This window comes from Blennius ocellaris (assembly GCF_963422515.1).
Source record: "Blennius ocellaris genome assembly, chromosome: 23".
NCBI classification, from domain to species: Eukaryota; Metazoa; Chordata; class Actinopteri; order Blenniiformes; family Blenniidae; genus Blennius; species Blennius ocellaris.
The window spans coordinates 839,637-859,008 of record NC_137672.1 but is presented as its reverse complement, the minus strand read 5'-3'; the positions used below and the strand labels follow the sequence as shown (position 1 = coordinate 859,008).

The following is a 19,372-nucleotide window of genomic DNA, read 5'->3' as shown; positions in this document are numbered from 1 at the left end:
TGAGATACTTTCCTACTTCTTTGAGCCTTTGTAGCTGTTTCCACTAGTTTTTATCCTTGTTCTTATTTACTTATTTCACTGCACATAAACCAGCTTCATGCGTTTGCGTGATTTTACTATAACAAGCGTTTGGAAACTGAACCATAAACTGCATCACCAGAGTCCAGTTTAAAGATACTCAAGACAAATGTTTTTTTAATGTCACTTTTAGGGAAACCTTCACAGTGGTTTAAAAAAAAAAACACACACATTTAAACTGATAGTTCTCACATAATGTCCTAAAGTGTTTATTTTAAATTAAATTGATTGATTTGGAGACTTAAATCTACTCAGCTACACCCATGTAGCTGTGTGAGGTGGTGGTATTTTGATGTTTCACTGTTTTGCGTTTGGTGAATGTGTCTATGACACAGAGGAGCAGCTATTTCTCTCCACAGGCCCAGTTTCGGCCCACGGCCACATGTTTGACAGCTGTGGTGACGCCTCCTCCGCCTCCAGCTGCTTCTCCCCTTTACCACTCCTCCTCCTGCTGCTCCTCCCCTTTCCCCCTCCTCCAACCCCTGCTCGGACACTCCAATGTTTGGAGGATGGAGGCAGCTCCAGCTGCGCGTCTCCTGCGCGTCTTTTTGGCTTCAGCAGAGCTGCAGACTGCGTGCTCTGAGCTGAGGCAGCGTTTTGCTTCAACAAGTCATTTTTGTTTTCTGCACGAGCAGCTGTGGTTCAGCGTGACGGGACCGAACAAGACGCCAACCCGGTTTTCGAGCGTCGCTATTCCTCTTGAACATGTGCAGGGCGCCGCCGGCTGCGTGCACTGACGCACCGACCGACAGTAACCGCGCGCGCGTACATCCCGTGAAATATGTTGATCCCGTGGGTCCAGCTGAGTCTGTTCCTCGGCTTCGTCATCTCGCAGACGTGGAGCGCTCACATGTCGAGGGAGGACCGCAATTTCGGGGACGAGTTCGGGACGCGCAGCTCTCAGCCACACATCGTCTTCATCCTGGTGGACGACCAGGGCTTCCGGGACGTTGGATACCACGGGTCCGAGATCAAAACTCCGACCCTGGACCGGCTGGCCGCGCAGGGAGTGAAGCTCGAGAATTACTATGTGCAGCCGCTGTGCAGCCCGTCCAGGAGCCAGCTCATGACCGGCAGGTAGGAGGACACACAGGCCCGGCGGGGCTCCGGAACCGCGGGGTGCATCATGCATCTTCCGCTACCTGCAGCTGTGCAGCCACGTGTGTGTGTGTGTGTGTGTGTGTGTGTGTGTGTGTGTGTGTGTGTGTGTGTGTGTGTGTGTGTGTGTGTGTGTGTGTGTGTGTGTGTGTGTGTGTGTGTGTGTGTGTGTGTGTGTGTGTGTGTGTGTGTGTGTGTGTGTGTGTGTGAGAGAGAAACCAGATTGAAACAAAGATTGAGAGGCCCACTTTGATGAAAATGATTTGACTTTGAAACAGCTAGTGAATAGAGACACTTATCAAGACTCTTTTATTTACACAACTAGTAAACAAATACAAGTAGAAGCTTCATTAGACCTTTTATAAAATGAAAGAGTTTATGGCTGGTTTATTTCCACCAACACATCAATTCATCTTTGACAAACAGAAACTCCCATGATGCATTGTAGATATCACGGAACTGATAGCTGCATTATGCATTATGGGAGTTTCGGTTTGTTGTGTTTTAGATGTCATTATTGGGGATTATATTAGGTTTGTAGTGATGGTAATAATGTATTGTGTTTTTGTTGCTTAGTTCATGTATTTAGTGAGTTCATTTAGTTTAGTTTGATTTGTTTGTTGTAAGTTGTCAACCAGGAGTGAAGAGGGTGTGTGTAGTGTCCTCCTGCCATGGTGCTCTTGTTTTTAGGTCTCCAAACTGAATCCTGAAGTTGTAAAAATTATAAAATAAACTAGATGATCTGCATTTCCCAAGGCAAATGCATGATAGCGTGAATGCAAACTGTAATGCTTTTTGGTGCCTGCCGGCGGCAGGTAGACTGGAATGCTTTGAAAAAGTGGAAAAAAGTTTCAATAAGTTGAAACAGTTGAAAAGTGTCAAACAGTTGAAAAAGTTTCAAAAAGTTGAAAAAGTTGCAAAAAGTTGAGCTAGTTTCAAAAAGTTGCACAAGTTACTAAAAGTTGAAACAGTTGAACAGTTTAAAAGTTGAATGGTTGAAATCGGTTAAGATTTGAAGAAGTTATAGCTAGTGAAAAATTTCTCCATCCTTTACCATTGGAAAAAATTGTCACAAAAGTGGAAATATTTTAAAAAGTTGACAAGATTTCAAAAAGCCGGAACATAGCCGGAAAGTGCCGAAAAAGCTGCACGATTTGATATTTGAATGGTGACGAACGGGTGAAGATTGCCAGAGTTTTAGCGATTCGAAAAACGTACAGAATAAACAGAAACAGAATCTCAAGAGTGTGAAAGCCTTGCATTCACACTAATTAATAAACTATAATAATATCAGAACCAGGTAATTGCTCTGGTCTTTCCTGTTGTTGTGTATTGCTCGTTCTGTTCCCATGATTCTTCAGTGAAATACGTCTGGGATAGCCCAGACGTATTTCACTGAAACCTGTGTGGTGCATCGGATTTATTACTGAAAGCTCTTGAATAAGACGATTTTGAGAAATCCTTTTTTTCCCCCCGTTTTGATTCACTTGCTGTCACAAAAGCCCCAACGTTTCTAAGGATGTTGTCACGTCTGTTCCAAACACAAGAGAAAGTCCTTCCTAAGAACAAGCTTGGGTTCTACTCAGCTTTCTCCACAAACTCATTTTCAGATGTTTCCAATTGAGTTAGCATTTCTTTACCAACCGCTAAGTGTTTCAGTCGCAGCAGGAAGCTATAAAGAGAGGTGAGCGGCTGAGGCTAGTGAATGTACAAGGTGACACGCGGAGGGTCAGTCTTGGTTTGCCTTTGTAGTTTGCTTATAGAAAGTTCCACATCAGCAGTTTCTCTCCTGTTACATTTGGCTCTGTAAGGCTCCGCCACATGTTTCACTGTTAAGCAAAACCAAAAGAAGTTGAAGTGTGCTGTGAGGCTTCCAGGGGAATAATGAGAAATGTGCAGCCACCTCCTCATCCCTCTTTGCATCAGCTGATCCGATCCAGCCACGCCTCCGAACATCCATCAGCTTCCATGTGGAAACACACACTCAGTGGTATTTCCAGGCTCGTTGTGCTGAGCCCGTCACTGCAGAGGAAAATCCATGTGATTGAGTGAGACGAACACCATCCGTGTGTGAGACTTTGTCAGCCGAGAGCTCGCTAAAGAGCCAAGTTTTCTCTTCCGAGCAACTTGCACAGACATGTTTTGTTTTTTTCGTGGCGAAAAAGATTTTGCCTAGTAACCGTAGACCAATCAAATGAATGAGTAGTTCACAGAGGTCCAATGAAATTGTTTGATCAATCAAGCGCACTTTATTATTACAAATCAGTCATTTGTACTCCCCCTCATCAACATGGAAAATAATGGAAGAAAAGCATGTGATGCGGCTTTTAAGTTAAAGGCGTTCAATCTGGCGGTTGAAGAAGGAAATTGAGCTGCAGCACGTAATCTTGCCGTGTCAAAACATCCACCATCACCAACGGGTTTGGAAAGGCTGGACTGCTGCGTGATGAAGAGGACGGCGTGCTGCGTGATGAAGAGGATGGACTGCTGGTGATGAAGAGGACGGCGTGCGTTCAGGTGACAGCGACAACGAAGAGGCTGAAGTGAGCGACGAGATCCTGAGGCTGTTTAATTGGGACACTGAATTAGAGGACTTTGATGGTTTCAGTGCAGGAGGAAGATGAAGACCATCATTGACTTTTCCTGGTAGGCTGCAGTAGACGCTATATATTTTTACCAGTCGTTATGGAGCTATCTCCTAGTAGAATGTTGTTCATGCACTGTTAAGTAAAAAGGCATAAGCAACGTAATTTGTGTGTTACCGATACCTACGTATATTTACAGGCAGTGTTCGAAAAAATCTGCAACATATACGGTATTTGTTTATGTTACCATGCTGATTAAAGTAAAAGTTAAAAAATCCTCCGTGTAATATCTTTCTGTGTAAATATCTCATATTATAAAGGTGTTTTTGGTTCTCTGTTGAGACATAAAAGTGAAAAGAATAGATGTTGCGCTTTAGCTTTGTGTTTGACGGGTGACGTGACAGCCGGCACCTGGACGTGTCGCAGGTGCCGGCTGTCACGTCACCCGCTCTACTCTTTTCACTTTTATGTCTTAATAGAGAGAACAAAAACACGTTTACAATAGTAAGAAGACATGATGAACGTTTTTGAGCTAATATCTCATATTACAACGTGGGACACATGCGGCTTAAAATCCGGTGCGGCTTGTACAAGAACAAAATGTATTTTCTTTCTAAAATTAGAGCATGCGGCTTTTAATCAGGTGCGCTCTGTAGTCCGGAATTTACGGTATCAAAACCTAAAAACTGAAACACATCAGTGCCTGGCCCTCGCTCGTACCTCAGCTGGAACACAACACTTTTAGAGCAGGGCGAGAAATGGAGTTTCCATGTGAGGAAACATGGGGAAACTCGGGGAAAACCAAGGTATTCTGGCGACAGGCATCAAGGCCTAATTGACCTTTGAGTAATCCTGCCACTGTTGTATTTACAAGGTTTTGTAATATGTCAGCTGTGTAATGAGAGTAAATTCAAAGTTGCGTCAGAACTGTGCTTCGGATCAAACATATTTAAATGAGCTGGTCAAGAAAAAAAGATGTGCTTTTCATAGGAAGACCATGATGTGGAAAACCAATAAACTCCAACTGGATCTTCACAGTGTGATTGTCCACCTGTCTGCACACTGTCCATGCTCCTGCAATACGCTGCAGATTATCTTCTCCTGCTGAAAGCAGGAAATCATTTTAATCTTGACCAATGAAACGTACAACTGACACCGTTATGTCAGATCCACCATGTTAACTCCAGAGAGTCCAGAAGTCACCTTTTGACTCTGACCCTTGACCTTTTTCACTTCAGCTGAATCAGTTCATCTTCAAAACAATACGTTTGAGAGCCGTTGTATTAAAAGAGTGAAGTTATAAGAACACTTGAAGCCACATGCAAAATGCCTTCATAAAGCTGATTGGTGGCTTCAGCAGGTTGTACATGCTAAGCTAACAACCCAGTAGCCAGTGTGCTCAGGTTTGGTCGAGTCCAATGTCAGTTATAATGACATGAAAGTACCTGCCGGTACATTTTATTTTCTGCTCAGCAAAAGTCTCCAGTTTCTTGATGCTGTACATGACAGTGCAGTAGGATTCTGGTGTTTTATGCACGCACACACACACACACATGCACACACGCACACATCATAGATCGGGTGCTTTGCATTCTTGGAGTTGTCAGGAAAACAGTGACTTGGTCGCAGGTTCTGTCTTTAACAAAGAATTTAAATCTCCATCTTAGATTAAGGTCTTGGATTAGAGAGTCAGGGCAGGAAGTGTAAGACCCTGGGCCAAGTAGTCAAGGTTGTTATGGAAGAGACCCCCTGGGGTTCCTTGTGTGATGGATGAAGGATTCATTCAAAACAAGATTGTCAACATCAGGGAAGTCCAACTCACCTGTGCTAACAGTATTGGCACACATCAGGAAACCAAAAGCTGTTTAACAAAACATGAAAGTTTGGAAAAGAATCCAGTCGTGATAGAATGTTGGAAATAAAAACCCAGAGGTAATGTATGAGGTGTAAATCACCAGCTTCATCACAATACAATGTGTATGTTTGGATGCAGATATCACAAAGTGTCACAATACGATTTCCATTTGATTTGATTCACAAGCCTGCGATTGATATGATGTGATATCACCTGGCCATCTCACATAATCATTTACATTTGTATCAACTCACAAACACAACTGAAATATGATTTGAATATTTTATTTCTAAGGCCTTTCAGGTATCATGTGTTAAACAGTGTAAACAGTAGGGGTGTAACAATAAAACATTGTATGGTCTCATATCACGTATCAGCTGTGATGCTCGTCACTCTTTTAGAGTTGTTACTCAGCATTCTTAGAAATAAACTGGTCAAAGCTGGCGTGACATCAGACACGGTTATGGTGGAGCTAGCACACAGATCGAGCCCGAACTTCTTATTTAGGTGCCCGGCCAAGTTCCTTGTGTTTCCCCAAGTATTTTAACTCGCACTGGCCTTGTTTGCATAGTTTTGTCTGTTGAGCCGTCCTTCTGTCGGAATCGGAAATATTTCCATACCTGCCGATTTATTTCCAACATTTGAACGTATGTCATAATAATAATAATAATAATGGCTTGGATTTATCGAGTGCTTTTTGTCCCCCGCCGTGGCTGATAGGCCCCGAAGGGGGATCTTGAAACAGTCTCCGTACGTCCGTCCGTTCGAACATTTCTACCTATATCTCGGCAACCCCTGGGCCCACAGTGACCAAACTTCACATGTGGATACATCTCAGAGGGGGAAGGGATACTATGGTGACCTTGACCTAATTTGCATATTAAGTAGGTCACAGGGTCACGAAGTGCTTAAAACACATTTTGGGCTCTGGAGGCCTAGGTTTTTGAGCTAGGGCTCTGAAATTTTATACACACAAGATACACACTCCAGGGATAACCTCCAGTACACCAAGTGACCTGACCTTGACCTTGAAGATTGGTAGGGTCTGAAGTTTGCTCGTCATGGTGGCACAATACATGTATTTTCATATAAACATTTCTCCTCATTTCTCAGCAGTTCCTGGGCCCACAGTAAGTAAGTAAGTAAGTAAGTAAGTAAGTAAGTAAGTAAGTAAAACTTTATTCACAAAGCGCTTCACATTTTCAGTAAAAAACATACAACAGGAATAAAAATGCAAATACAGATTTAAAAGGCCAAGACAACACATTGATAGACATAACATCCCTAAAAGAACTAAGCGAAAGCCTGAAGAAATAAATAGGTCTTTAGTTGACCCTTGAAGGAATCAACAGACTTAAGAGAACGCAGAGAGAGAGGGAGATCGTTCCAAAGCTTGGGAGCAACGGCCTGGAAGGATCTGTCTCCTCTGGTCTTGAACAGAGTACGTGGAACCATCAGGAGGTTCTGATCCACAGACCTCAGAGCCCTGGCTGGGGCGTAAGGCTGGATCAGGTCTCTGATATAAGAAGGAGCCTGACCGTGCAAAGCTCTAAAGGTTAAAATCAGAATTTTGAAATTGGTCCTGTAGGACACCGGCAGCCAATGAAGAGCTTTAAGGACAGGGGTGATATGCGTCCTCCTGTTTGTGCGGGTCAGGATTCTCGCTGCAGAGTTCTGCACTAACTGCAGGCGAGACAACTCCTCCTTATTCAGACATGAAAACAAACTGTTACAATAGTCTAAACGCGAAGACACAAAAGCATGAATAATCACCTCCAAATCATTTTGTGAGACCATTTTCCTGACTTTGGAGATTCTCCTCAGCTGGAAAAAGCAGTTCCTAGTCAGCTGTTTACAGTGTTGCACCAGCGACATGTCTTTATCAAGAAAAACACCCAGGTTTCTTAGGCTCAGTTTAACAGACTGGCCTAAGTCACCTAAGTGCTGGGTTATCCCTGGAATTAAATCGTCAGGGGCTATAACCAATGTTTCTGTTTTGTCTGTATTTAACTGCAGAGTGTTTTCACTCAGCCATTGCTTAATTCCAGCTAAGCAATGGACCAAGGAATCAAGCCTGTGGAGCTCAGTTGGCTTAAAAGTGCAGTAGAGCTGGAAATCATCGGCAAAGATGTGGTAAGATACATCACAAAAACTCTGGATGATTTTCCCTAACGGAAGCAAATACAACAAAAACAATACAGGACCTAAAACAGAACCTTGAGGGACTCCACATAACACGTCTGCTGATTTAGACCTTATCTGGTTAGCTGTCACACTGAAGCTGCGACCAGAAAGGTAAGATGTGAACCACTGAAGAACTGACCCTGACAGTCCTACTTCGTCCCTCAGTCTTCTCAGCAGGATCTGGTGGTCGACAGTGTCAAAGGCTGAGGACAGATCCAGGAGAACAAGAACAGTGCACTTTCCGGAGTCAGCGGACATCATGATGTCGCTGGACACTTTCAGTAGGGCCGTCTCCGTAGAGTGATGTTTACGAAAGCCAGACTGAAATGTCTCGTGCATGTTGTTTAGATCCAGTCGCAGTCACCAAACTTCACACATGGACACTCCACCTGGGGAGAAGGAGCACCATGGTGACCATGACCTAATTTGCATATCAGGTCACAGGGTCACTAAGTGCATAAAAACACCTTTTGGGCTCTGGAGACGTATTTTGACATAGCTTATGAAGAAGACCTTTCAGATTCTACATAATTATCTACTAGGACCCATGGAACACCCTCTAGTGTACCAAGTGTGCTGCCTTAGAGCTGGCTTTGTGAGAAAATATAAAGCCCTCCGGCGGGGGATTAGCCGAGCAACGGCCTTCTTGTTTCAGGCTGACTCAAAGCGCCTACAGAAACCATTATTCATTCACAGCAGTTCCAGCAGTGGTGATAACTTACACAGAGGCATGGATGCTATTTTGTGCCAATGGCCCCTCTGACCACCACCATCATACCCATGCATATGAGGCCAAGTGGGTAAAGTGCCTTTCCCAAGGACACAGTGACAATGACTTGGATGGAGTGGGATTTGAACCACCAACCCTCAGTCATTGGACGACCGACCTTGTCACTAAGCCACGATCGCCCCAATGCATCGTCCCGTGCACGGTGTGTGAAGGCGGCAGGAGTGCGCAGGAAACGGTGACACTGACGTACAGACATGCTTCGTGAATTTCAAAATAGAGGCGTATCTTAAAGATGACGATGTGAATCGATGTTGTCATTGTGCATCGATGTAATTGTATTATTAATAAATGGATTGATGTGGATCGACGTATTGTTACACCCCTAGTAATATATCAATGTTATCGTGTACATACACATTCTGGGTTTTTTTTAACCCAAGAGAAGTTCTTATGCAGTACTGGCTACTTACTCCTACCTTCCAGTGGTTGAGCTGATGAGGTGATTATGTGGTTGCATCAATCAGTACTTGTGAGCTTTGTTGGGTGGTATTACAACATTTCTTTTCTTTGTTGTTTAATTAATTTAATAATCTGTTAGTTTAGGACAGGGGTGCCCACACTTTTTCAGCATGCGAGCTACTTATAAAATGACCAAGTCAAAGTTATCTACCCACTACAAAAATGCAAAACATATATTTATTTTCAAATATATTGAGGATTCTTTATATGTACAATGTATAATGATGTACCTTGCAAAACCGTATGAGCCAATATTGTGCAACACAACATAATTAACTATGAAAATTTTTTGTAATTACCTGAGTTTACTTTGACGACCCTTCTTTGGTATTGCGATGGTCGACTGGCAGATGAGACAAACGCACTTCGTAAATGACATCGTGAAAAAAAAGTCCACCTCCCATTCCTCATGAAAGTGACACGTCTTCGTCTTCTCACTTGGTCCAACCCCCCCACTCATTTTTGATGACCAAAGCTTTCTCTAGTTTAAAAGAAAAAAGCGAGGGCTTCAAATTTGCAGTAACTCGCTGACTAGCTTGTTAGTTTTGCCACACTTAGCGTCGTTGTTTGCGCATGTGCGGTGACCTAAAGGTCAGAAAAATTCAACCGTCATCTGATGCTGTGTTCGATTGTACTCGTAATTCGGAAAGGTAAATTAGTTTCATTATACCAGCATCTATTTTTTTTCTAATGTCATGCGATCTACTATTACTACCTTTGCGATCGACTGGTAGATCGCGATCGACGTATTGAGCACCCCTGGTTGAGGATAATGTCAAGATTATTCAGTGTATTTGTAAATATCGATGGTATTTGGCTCCCAGTGCAGTGAGCACAGGGAGGAAAGGAAAAACTGTTTACGTTTACATCCACATCTTATACTTCCATATTTGTCGAATAAGTTATACGTTCGCTGTCTGTTGTAACATATTTACTCCTTGGAGTGTTTTGGATGTGATCTTGGAGCTCATCAGGTTTCCAAACCGAGGAGAACCGAGGCTCAACAGATTTAGAGAAGCAGTTGCGTACAGCTGTTGGTGGAACCAAAGCAAAGCACTTTAACTTCCTGGGAACTGGAGCCTGAGAAAAGCTTTCCATGCTGTCCACCCCTGGGAAACCCTCCACTTGTCTGCTTTTCTTTAATGCTGCTCTGATAACATTAGAAGCTCAAAGTCACAACCTTTCTACAAGGTCAGCCTTACTGCTCCTGATCAAAATGTTTGGAGGCAAAAGCTTTCTTCTGGGATTGAAAATGAACCTGAGAAAAAAAACAGGCCATGTGTGAGAAATGATGATTAAAGCTGTTGGGCAGTATTTGGGCTTGTTTCCCATTGGTTTGGGACTACTTTCTTGTAGTGAACAAACTCAGCAATCGAGCTTACGTGTCCAGACAAACCCAACATGTGGACTTCCATGTACACGCCATTCATCTTTACCACATTTTTCAGATATTGTACGAGTAAGGGCCTCTCAGGCTTTCCTCTCTCATATTTAACTTCTGGTTGGATCGTTTTGAGTGACGATACCAAATGAACCTTTTTTGAAGAATTCCAGAAAGGAATTCCACACAGATGTTCCTTATACCATCTTCACAGACCGTTGTATTGCTTGAAAGAAAGAAAGAAAGAAAGGTTCCTTGGATTTTGACAACAGTAATTGACAGATGTACTGGTCAGCCAAAACATTAAGACAAATAAAATGAAGAAATCAATATTATGGTCATAATGTTAAAGGAGTGACATCACCCAACTTTTCAACATTTCCACATGGTTCCTATTGGTCCATAAACATTGTATTCAAGCCTTTTGCCACAAATCCAGCTTGTCCTTGATTTTCAGCCAATTGAGTATTTGATCATTGAGCCTCATTCAGAACGTGCTGGGTTTCAGGGAGCTGGGCTGGCTCTGCTCTGCGTGCCCATCTTGGAAGAGGAGGAAGAACTTCCTCTCCTTATGCCATGTGCCATTGTTTACATTCTATCTGTTTCTAAATTACGGAGAAACGCAGTTCCACCAAACTAATATGAACCAGAATGTGACTGAGAAGGAGAAGCTCCTGAAGAAGTTGTGACTCTGCTGCTGCAGCAGGACGTTTCAGAATGTTAGTAAAACATATTGTGTGTCTGAATATGTTCATCAGCTGCTATGAAGACTTTCTTTACAAAGAAATGTGCTGTTTTAACAGCAAATAAATGACTATTCAGACCAGCCTGAGTGACTATGACCTTATCTAACTATGTGCATGCCACACTTAGATATTTTAATGATCTTCTACTAATAATTATAATTAATAGCAGACAGGAGAATATCCTGAACCTCCGTTTAGTCATAGAAATACATAAAAAGATCAGCTCACAATTATGAAGCCCATACACAGACCTCAGACTCTGCAAAGCCTACATTTGCTCTACAGTCTGTATCAGCACAACTTTGCAGACATGAACAATACCTCATAATAAATAAACAAAACAAAAAACATTGGATCAGCTGTTGCAAACTCACCAGCCTGGTGCTTCAAAAAGTGATATAAGGGCATATAAATCAGAATATTTTAATTAAAGCTGCAAGCAGCATTGGACGGGACCTCGCAAAAGACTGCCCGTCGGGGTGGGGACGATCCTCTAGAGCGATTAATATTAATTTCTTAAGTTTAAAAAAAAAAAAAAAATTTGATGACTTTTATTTTGAAAAAACGGCGTCAAATCCAGCTAATTAGCGAGTGATTTGTGACCGCAACGCCCCCATTTGGCCACCTACCAAATTTCAGCTCAATCGAACAATGTTTACTAGCATGCTAACGGGCATGCTATGCTGCAAGCTAGCGGATCCACCTGAAAATCTCAGTGGGGAGTACCACTCCCCAGGTTGCCCCGATCCCAAATATGGTCTTACTTCAATTCTAGTGTCAATGACACTGCACTTATGGAACAACAAAGGTTTTTCAAAAACTTCCACCGACATGAATTTGAGGGCCTTTGTCAGTTGTGTATAGATTACAAAAGGAACCTGGCCTAACAAACTGCTGCATAAGCCAGAAGGTCAGCCCATAGAGCAGCACTGTAATGTCCCTGCTATCCAGGCTGTCAATCACACAGCAGTGATGAACCTGAAGCTACAGGAAGTTGCCCATATATGGAGTGATGCACTGACCAATCACAGTGGAGAATTTCACAGCTGCACCAGGCGCGGACACTCTGACGTTAGAGTGAGAGAGATCGAAGATGATTTGCAAGATTTTTGAAACAACTGCTCTGAATCCATACTTATCGGGGGAGTATGTGGATAAAAATACCAGACTTTTGTAGGAATTTTTGTCCTCTTTCAGACTGTGTGGGTTTAGAAGCAGTCAGAGGTAAACTTTGGACACCAGGGGGCGCTGTTTGGCACCAACGGCCAATTTGGCTCCATCCGCTACAGTGTTAAGATCTCGGGCTAAAAATTATTTACTCTGTCGCTTTAACTCGTCATTCTGGGGACTTGTTTTGGAATTTTCCCCACATATGTTACATCCTCTTGTTCGGCAGGGTCTCGTGGCCGTGGCAATGTGCTCGTTTTGTGGCTGAGACTCACGGTTTGCAAACAGTTAAGAGTAGTTCGGGGTGCTTTATATCGGTGATTTTGGGGGAGAATTTTCCGTTTCCCCATGTATTGGGATGACCGGAGCCAAAAAGCCGATTAGGGGGTGGGGAGCTTGGACGGCTAATAAAAACGAAACCGGACTAGGTAAGAAAATTTCCCTCTAGTGTTCAGTAGTAAACAATCTCCTCTATTTTTGTATATCTCAATTTAACCGATGCGACCTTCACCCTATTAGGAGTTAAATTTTTCGTTTCGGCCTTTTTTTCCCTTTTTTGGGCGAAAACCTTACATTGAAAGGCAAATAGCGGCCTTCCTGTTGGAGTTAGGCTCGAGTAGACGAAGAAGTTTCGTATTCGCGACATTTCTCTACGACATTCCTACGGACCGTGGTGGGCGATTGAAATTTTCTAGGTGGCGCTAGAGAGCCATTTTTGGACTTTCCTGGAATTATTTGACATGGTCACCGGCTCTATGCGATTTTTCACGAGCCTGCCAAATTTGGTCACGTAGTTTTCGTGTTTAGGGGGTCAACTATGAGCGTAACGGTGAAAAAAAAACAAATATAGAAGAATAATAAGAAGAAACATTCGAAATACAATATAGAATTTCACCACCAGGTAGTGGTCACGGCCCCTTCGGGGGCGTGGTCACTCTGGGAGGGTCAGGGGAGGTCCTGGATGAGGAGGCCCCGCACTTTTGGCGACGACGAAATACAAAAGAGACCTGCCGTTGGCTGGGCCTAGGGCCCAGCCGTTGGCAAGGTCCATAATTACAGTTCCCACATTTGCTTTATTAGAAGTTTAGCAGCTAATCCAGCGGCATTCTGGCCGATGTTCTGAAAACCCTCCTCCTCCTGAAGTGCTGGAAAAAAACTTTGTGAAGTCTTGTTGTAGATTCCCGTTAAAAAATTTAATTAATCCACTGGGTCCTCACAGGCTCAGGCCAAGGTAGTAAAAATCCACTCCTCTGCTCATTGATACAAATAACAATGAGGCTTCTGGCGTGTTTTGCTGGTATCTTCGCCATGTTTGCTTGCGGTAGCGAGGTGAAGAAAACAGAGTACAAGCGCAGCTGCCTGGTTTTGGTTTGTCAAAGGTAGGGTCTATCTGGATTGGGGTTCAATAAAAACTTTAGTGACGATACTGAGGCTTTGCTTTCTGATTACCTCGTTGGAGTACACACTTTAGAAACAATTAAACAAGCCAGAGAACGAGATAGCAGACTTTCTTCACTTCTGGAGTGACATTCTAGGTATGGGGATGATTATTACTGTAGGAAAACCATTAGGAAATCAATTTTGCATGATATGTCCTGTGTAAAGTTAATCAGGGTGGTTCATCAAGGCCACTTTCCAAACGACGCCTTCGTCCTGAGAGTCTACTGATGTGACCTTTAGATCTGTGGATTTGAAATGGGTTAAAACCACTGAGAGATCACGTTGCTCATGAAACTCCTTCCACCTACTCTCATCTCAGCCTCAGTTTCTTCTTTGTATCGGCGTTTCAGCGACATAGCCAGTCCAGCTCCCCAGTTCACGTCGAGACCTCTGGCTTGATTTGCACCACAATCATTCCAACAATTAGTTGTTTAGGAAACTGGGTTTGTGATTGCTGCGAAAAGGTTTTGACAGGAGAGAACTTGTTAATTTCCTCTAAGACATGGTGGAATGGAGAATGTACGGCCACAGAGTCCAAGTAAAGAGTAGAGGCGGTGAGAGGAAGTGGATGAAGATGCAGCTAAAGGGAGCCGCGAAGTGAGATGGAATACTGCGGGGCTGACTTTGATTAAAGGCGGAGTGCCGGGTTGCAGAGGCTCATTTGAACCACATGTGAGGAGCACAGAGCAGCCTCGACCTGAGTAGCAGCTCTCCGCCACCTAAGTGGCCGCTGAACGTGTCTTGTGGAACTCAAGCGATTGCTGCACAACCACACATGCTCAATAGCATGTGTGGTTTGTTGGGCCTGCTGCTGGGATTTTTGTTTTGATAAATAAACCAGGGAAACAGCTTTGCAGGACCACACGGTTCTGCTGCAGTCTGACAGAGGAAGTCAGCCGCTACCTGCTCTGATGATCTTCCTGCAACTCGTCTTCTTGCTCCAGCCTGGCCTCTGGCCTGTGGTTGCCCATTCCAACTCTGCTGGCTCTTAAAGCGACCATCAATCAGTGTCGTTGGACATGTTGACGGCTGGGAGGAGGAGGAGGAGGAGGAGGAGGAGGAGGAGGAGGAGGAGGAGAGGGGATCTCTGGAGGGCAGTAGTTATTGCAGGCAGTATTTTAAAGCCCCATAAATACTTAAGACAACTACTGCCCTTCAGGTGCCTCGAAACCCCTTCAAAGTCAAGTCCGAGTTCCCTCCCAAACTTCCACCCCCTGGACGTCAAAGAGAAACAACACAGAGGCAGATCTTCACTCTCTGAGCCTTGAAGCTCTGCCCCAGGTTCATCTGCTTCATGGTGAATCACAGGGAGCTCTGAGCATGACATCCGCATTACACAGCTGTAACACACACACACTAGTATGACAAATTCTGTGAACTCAAGTGTGTGTTCAGGCACGACATCGGAAAGGAAGCACTGATGTCTCTTTTAAAACTACACTTCCAGCTGGGACCTTTTGAAATATGCTGGAAATATGTTGTCGTGGTGTAAATTAACTTTTCCTGCACATTTTCTCAGTATTGGCAACTTGAATATTGCGTATTAAAATTTCTGTATTTTACAAGTCAGAGTACCTCTGGGATCAGGCTCGGTGCGACTTTGGAGGCTCAGGTGCGGATAAACCAGCTGGAGACAGACGTGTACACTGGTAAGAGTTTATTTAACAAAACGGAGTGAACAGAAAAGGGAGCCAATCCTAGCTGGGTTTGGGTCTCCAGAGCTTGAGGTTCTGCGGGCTCCAGTGGCAGGTGGCCGGGGCACCAGGAGCTACTGGGGGCTGGAGTTGGGTCTGGTTCCGGTGGATCCGGAAGCAGTGGAAGCTGAGGCAGGCAATACTTCAGAAGGAAGGCAGAACGAAGCAGCGTTAGTTGCAAACATAAACTGGGTGACAACACGCATAGGTCTACTAACGCAAGGAGTGTTAGACCAAAAGAATCCATGTTTTTTTTGTTTTGTTTTTTGTTTTTTATACATTTTAGAATTGGCACATTTTACGGTTCCATTTCCATTTCATTTGCTTAAACTTTGGTTGTTAACAAGGTTTCTTTTATTGGGTTATATTGAACTTCATTAGGATGTTCACTACCAGGTTTTAAGCTGCATTTAAGAAGTTTGTACCTGATTACCCACTCATGGCAACTGGATTTAAAAAAAGATTTTGAACTTGTTTTGGACTTTTTTTGGACTAGTGGAGGTATTGGTATTGGTTATATCATTTATCCTGAATCGAGAAATGCTTTTTCCATATGTAGCTTTTTGACATTATTTGAAAACACTTTTGCCCGCAGATATGAATGCTCGATTTAAAATTAAATTTATTAAAATTGCATCAGTTGTGTATTCACTTCTATCACATCAGTAGCTCCAGGTAACTAGTCGGTTTTCTGTGTGGTGTTGAGTGGCAGCTCTTCTCCCTCCTCCCTTCACTGCACTGCAATCCATCAGCTGGACTTTATCCAGTGGACATGGCCAGCAGGCAGTCTACTGTGGGCTCAGGTGTGTTTGCTCTGGACCGGGCCCACTCTAACTACAATCATATAATGTGTCGGTGGAATTTCCAGGGTATTCTCTGTGTGAGGTGCCCGTCACCTTTACGTGAGCTTTGAGAGGAGTTCTTTGTTGGGGAACATTTGCAGTGATCAGTTTCATCCAATTATATTAGGTTCATTTTCGATGTTTGGATTATTTTGTCAACGCCTCCCATAGTAGCATGTATACAATGTATAGCTATAGCATGCGGTAGGGGATATTGTACTATGTGGGTCAGTTTTGAGCTGTTGACAGCAAACAGAGTAAAGGAAGGTTTTTCATAATGTTGGTCTCCAATTTAAAACCCATCAGTAGCACACCTGGTTTATGTTCTACTCAACACAGACTTTTTTGTATTTACCAGAAAAATCTTTCATCCAATTAATAAAAATACATCTCTCAAGATCATTGCTAGTCCACCAACAATGAAACTGAATTGCTGGTTGTAAATTTTTATAGTATGAGCCGACTAATCAAAGACCAGCTCAGAGTTTTATTATGGAAAAGCTGCTGAAAGACTTATCCTGCTTTTACAGTAGCACCATATTGATTAGAAAATGGCAATAAAAGAGCAGTAGTCAAGAGTGAAAAAGCAGATGCTTTTCTTGTTAAATACTGGATGAATGTTTGACAATTTGTCCCTGTTTCCTTACAGGTATCAGATCCACACAGGCCTTCAACATTCCATCATTCGAGCAACGCAGCCCAACTGCCTCCCCTTGGAAAATGTCACACTGCCCCAGAAACTGAAGCAAGCCGGTTACTCCACCCACATGGTGGGGAAGTGGCACCTGGGGTTCTACAAACGAGGCTGCCTCCCAACCCAGCGTGGTTTCGACACATTCTTTGGCTCCCTGCTGGGAAGTGGTGATTACTACAGTCACTATAAATGTGAAGGGCCCGGCATGTGCGGTTATGACCTGTATGAAGGGGAGGAGGCAGCCTGGGAGGAAGACCAGGGGATGTACTCCACTGTGATGTTCACTCGAAAGGCCATCAGTATCTTAGCCACTCACGATCCTCACAGACAGCCTTTGTTTCTCTACTTAGCTTACCAGGCAGTTCACTCCCCCCTGCAAGCTCCAGCCCGCTACCTCGAGCGCTACAAGGCCATTCCCAACCTGCACCGTCGTAAATATGCTGCCATGGTTTCTTGCCTGGATGAAGCCATCCACAACCTCACGCTGGCCCTGAAACGCTACGGTTATTATGATAACACAGTCATCGTGTACTCCTCAGACAATGGAGGTCAGCCTCTAGCTGGTGGGAGCAACTGGCCTTTGAGGGGGAGTAAAGCTACGTACTGGGAGGGGGGCATCAGGGCAGTGGGGTTTGTTCACAGTCCCCTGTTGGTGAACAAAGGAACAAAATGTCGATCTTTAGTCCACATTACAGATTGGTTCCCCACACTGGTGACTCTGGGGGAGGGAACTATTGATGAAGATCTGAATCTGGATGGGTATGATGTCTGGGAGGCGATCAGCGAAGGGCGTCCGTCACCTCGCCAGGACATTCTTCATAACATTGATCCCATTTACATTAAAGCCAAGAATGGGTCCTGGAAAGCCGGATATGGCCTGTGGAACACAGCCATCCAGGCAGCGCTGCGGGTCGGCCACTGGAAGCTCCTGACAGGTGTACCCGGATACAGCGACTGGGTGCCACCGCAGACCTTCTCCAACCAGCGGATAACCAACCGCTGGCATAATGAACGTGTTCGGTGGGACCGGGGTAAGTCTGTCTGGCTCTTCAACATCTCAGCTGACCCTTACGAGAGAGTGGACTTGTCTCAGCGTTACCCGCACATAGTGAAGAAGATGCTGATGCGGTTATCGCAGTACAACAAGACGGCGGTGCCGGTACGCTACCCCTCTAAAGACCTACGTTCCAACCCGCTGTACAATGGGGGCGTGTGGGGGCCCTGGTTCAAAGATGAGAGAGAAAGACAGGAAGAGGATGAGCGATACCATAACTTGTTCACCAACCATCTGGGGAAAAGAAAATGGAAAAAGAAACTCAGACACAGAAAGTCAAAAAGGAAGATAGAATAGTAGCATTTAATAGTTGTGAAATACTTAATTTGCCTTTTCTCAGGGTCTGACTTCCCTCCTTCAGGGTGGTCTCTTCACATGTTCTAACTCTAGATAGTTTCAACCTGACTCCACAACATACTGTATGAAAGAAAACTGCAGATGGGACTTTCAGAATGCTCCAAGAAAATAAGGAAAAGATCACTTGTTCAAACACTGCTGCCGTGCCCAGACACAACGAAGACCTCATGTTAGTGTTCAGAGCATTTACAGAATGTTTATTTTTCTAGATTGTGTTGCATGGTTGAACTGTTGTCACCTTCAGCTTATTCTTGTAGACTCATGTTTCCATTTGAGTTGGAAATCAATCTTTGTAGACAGTTGCCATAAATCGTTGGCGACAGAGAAATAAGGACATAGCTCTATTATGTTGATGTGACTACAGTTTTGTGGAAACAGATGTAGGATTTATGTGATGTGTGTGTGGATGTTGGTTTAACAAGCACAGTGTCTTTCTGTACTGTAGAAGAATAGATTGTTCTCTCTTTAAGATGCTGTCTGGTTGGGCACCGGGCCAATGTGAATGTCAGACAAACTCACAAAATAAAAAGCTCCAGACATAAAGCTCTTCGTCTCCTGCAATCTTTCAAGTTGGGTCTGGTTGGGATTTTATTGCCAACAGATTTCCTGTAGTCTGATGACAATAAGTACTTCTGTAAGTGGAAATGTTTTAATGTTTCTTTTATATGCAGAGGCTGATGAGCGGCCGCAGAGCACATTATGATTGGAAAATGTAATAAAGTTGGATTTGCCTGGTGATAAAGATCTCATTTGGTTCTTGCAGTCTATAAAAATTGCCGACCTCATCACATTTAGTGTTCAGTTCACTAAGTTTGTACCATTCTATGCTGTGAACATTGCTTCCAGTCTTTATAGTCATATTTTCTTATGAATCTGTTGCCTGGAACCCTTGGAAATCCAAAAGCTGCAGTTCCAAGCCCCAAAGGCCTGTGATTGGCCTGAGCTATT

General features: G+C 43.8%; 1 protein-coding gene across 1 annotated transcript; it reads left to right on the top strand.

The window, feature by feature from the left end:
* Positions 1–702: 702 nt before the first annotated feature.
* On the top strand, positions 703–18,993 carry arsj (arylsulfatase family, member J). Its single transcript, XM_080518745.1, has 2 exons — positions 703–1,155; positions 16,969–18,993. Exons 1-2 carry the CDS (start codon positions 860–862, stop codon positions 18,362–18,364), a joined length of 1,692 nt encoding a protein of 563 aa, XP_080374871.1. The 5' UTR covers positions 703–859; the 3' UTR covers positions 18,365–18,993.
* The last annotated feature ends 379 nt before the right edge of the window (positions 18,994–19,372 follow it).

Bases quoted from the DNA above. Each gene is read 5' to 3' on its own strand.
- arsj (XM_080518745.1), top strand. From the start codon at position 860: ATGTTGATCCCGTGGGTCCAGCTGAGTCTGTTCCTCGGCTTCGTCATC. The intron at 1,156-16,968 runs GTAGGAGGACAC...GTTTCCTTACAG, and splicing joins AGCCAGCTCATGACCGGCAG to GTATCAGATCCACACAGGCC.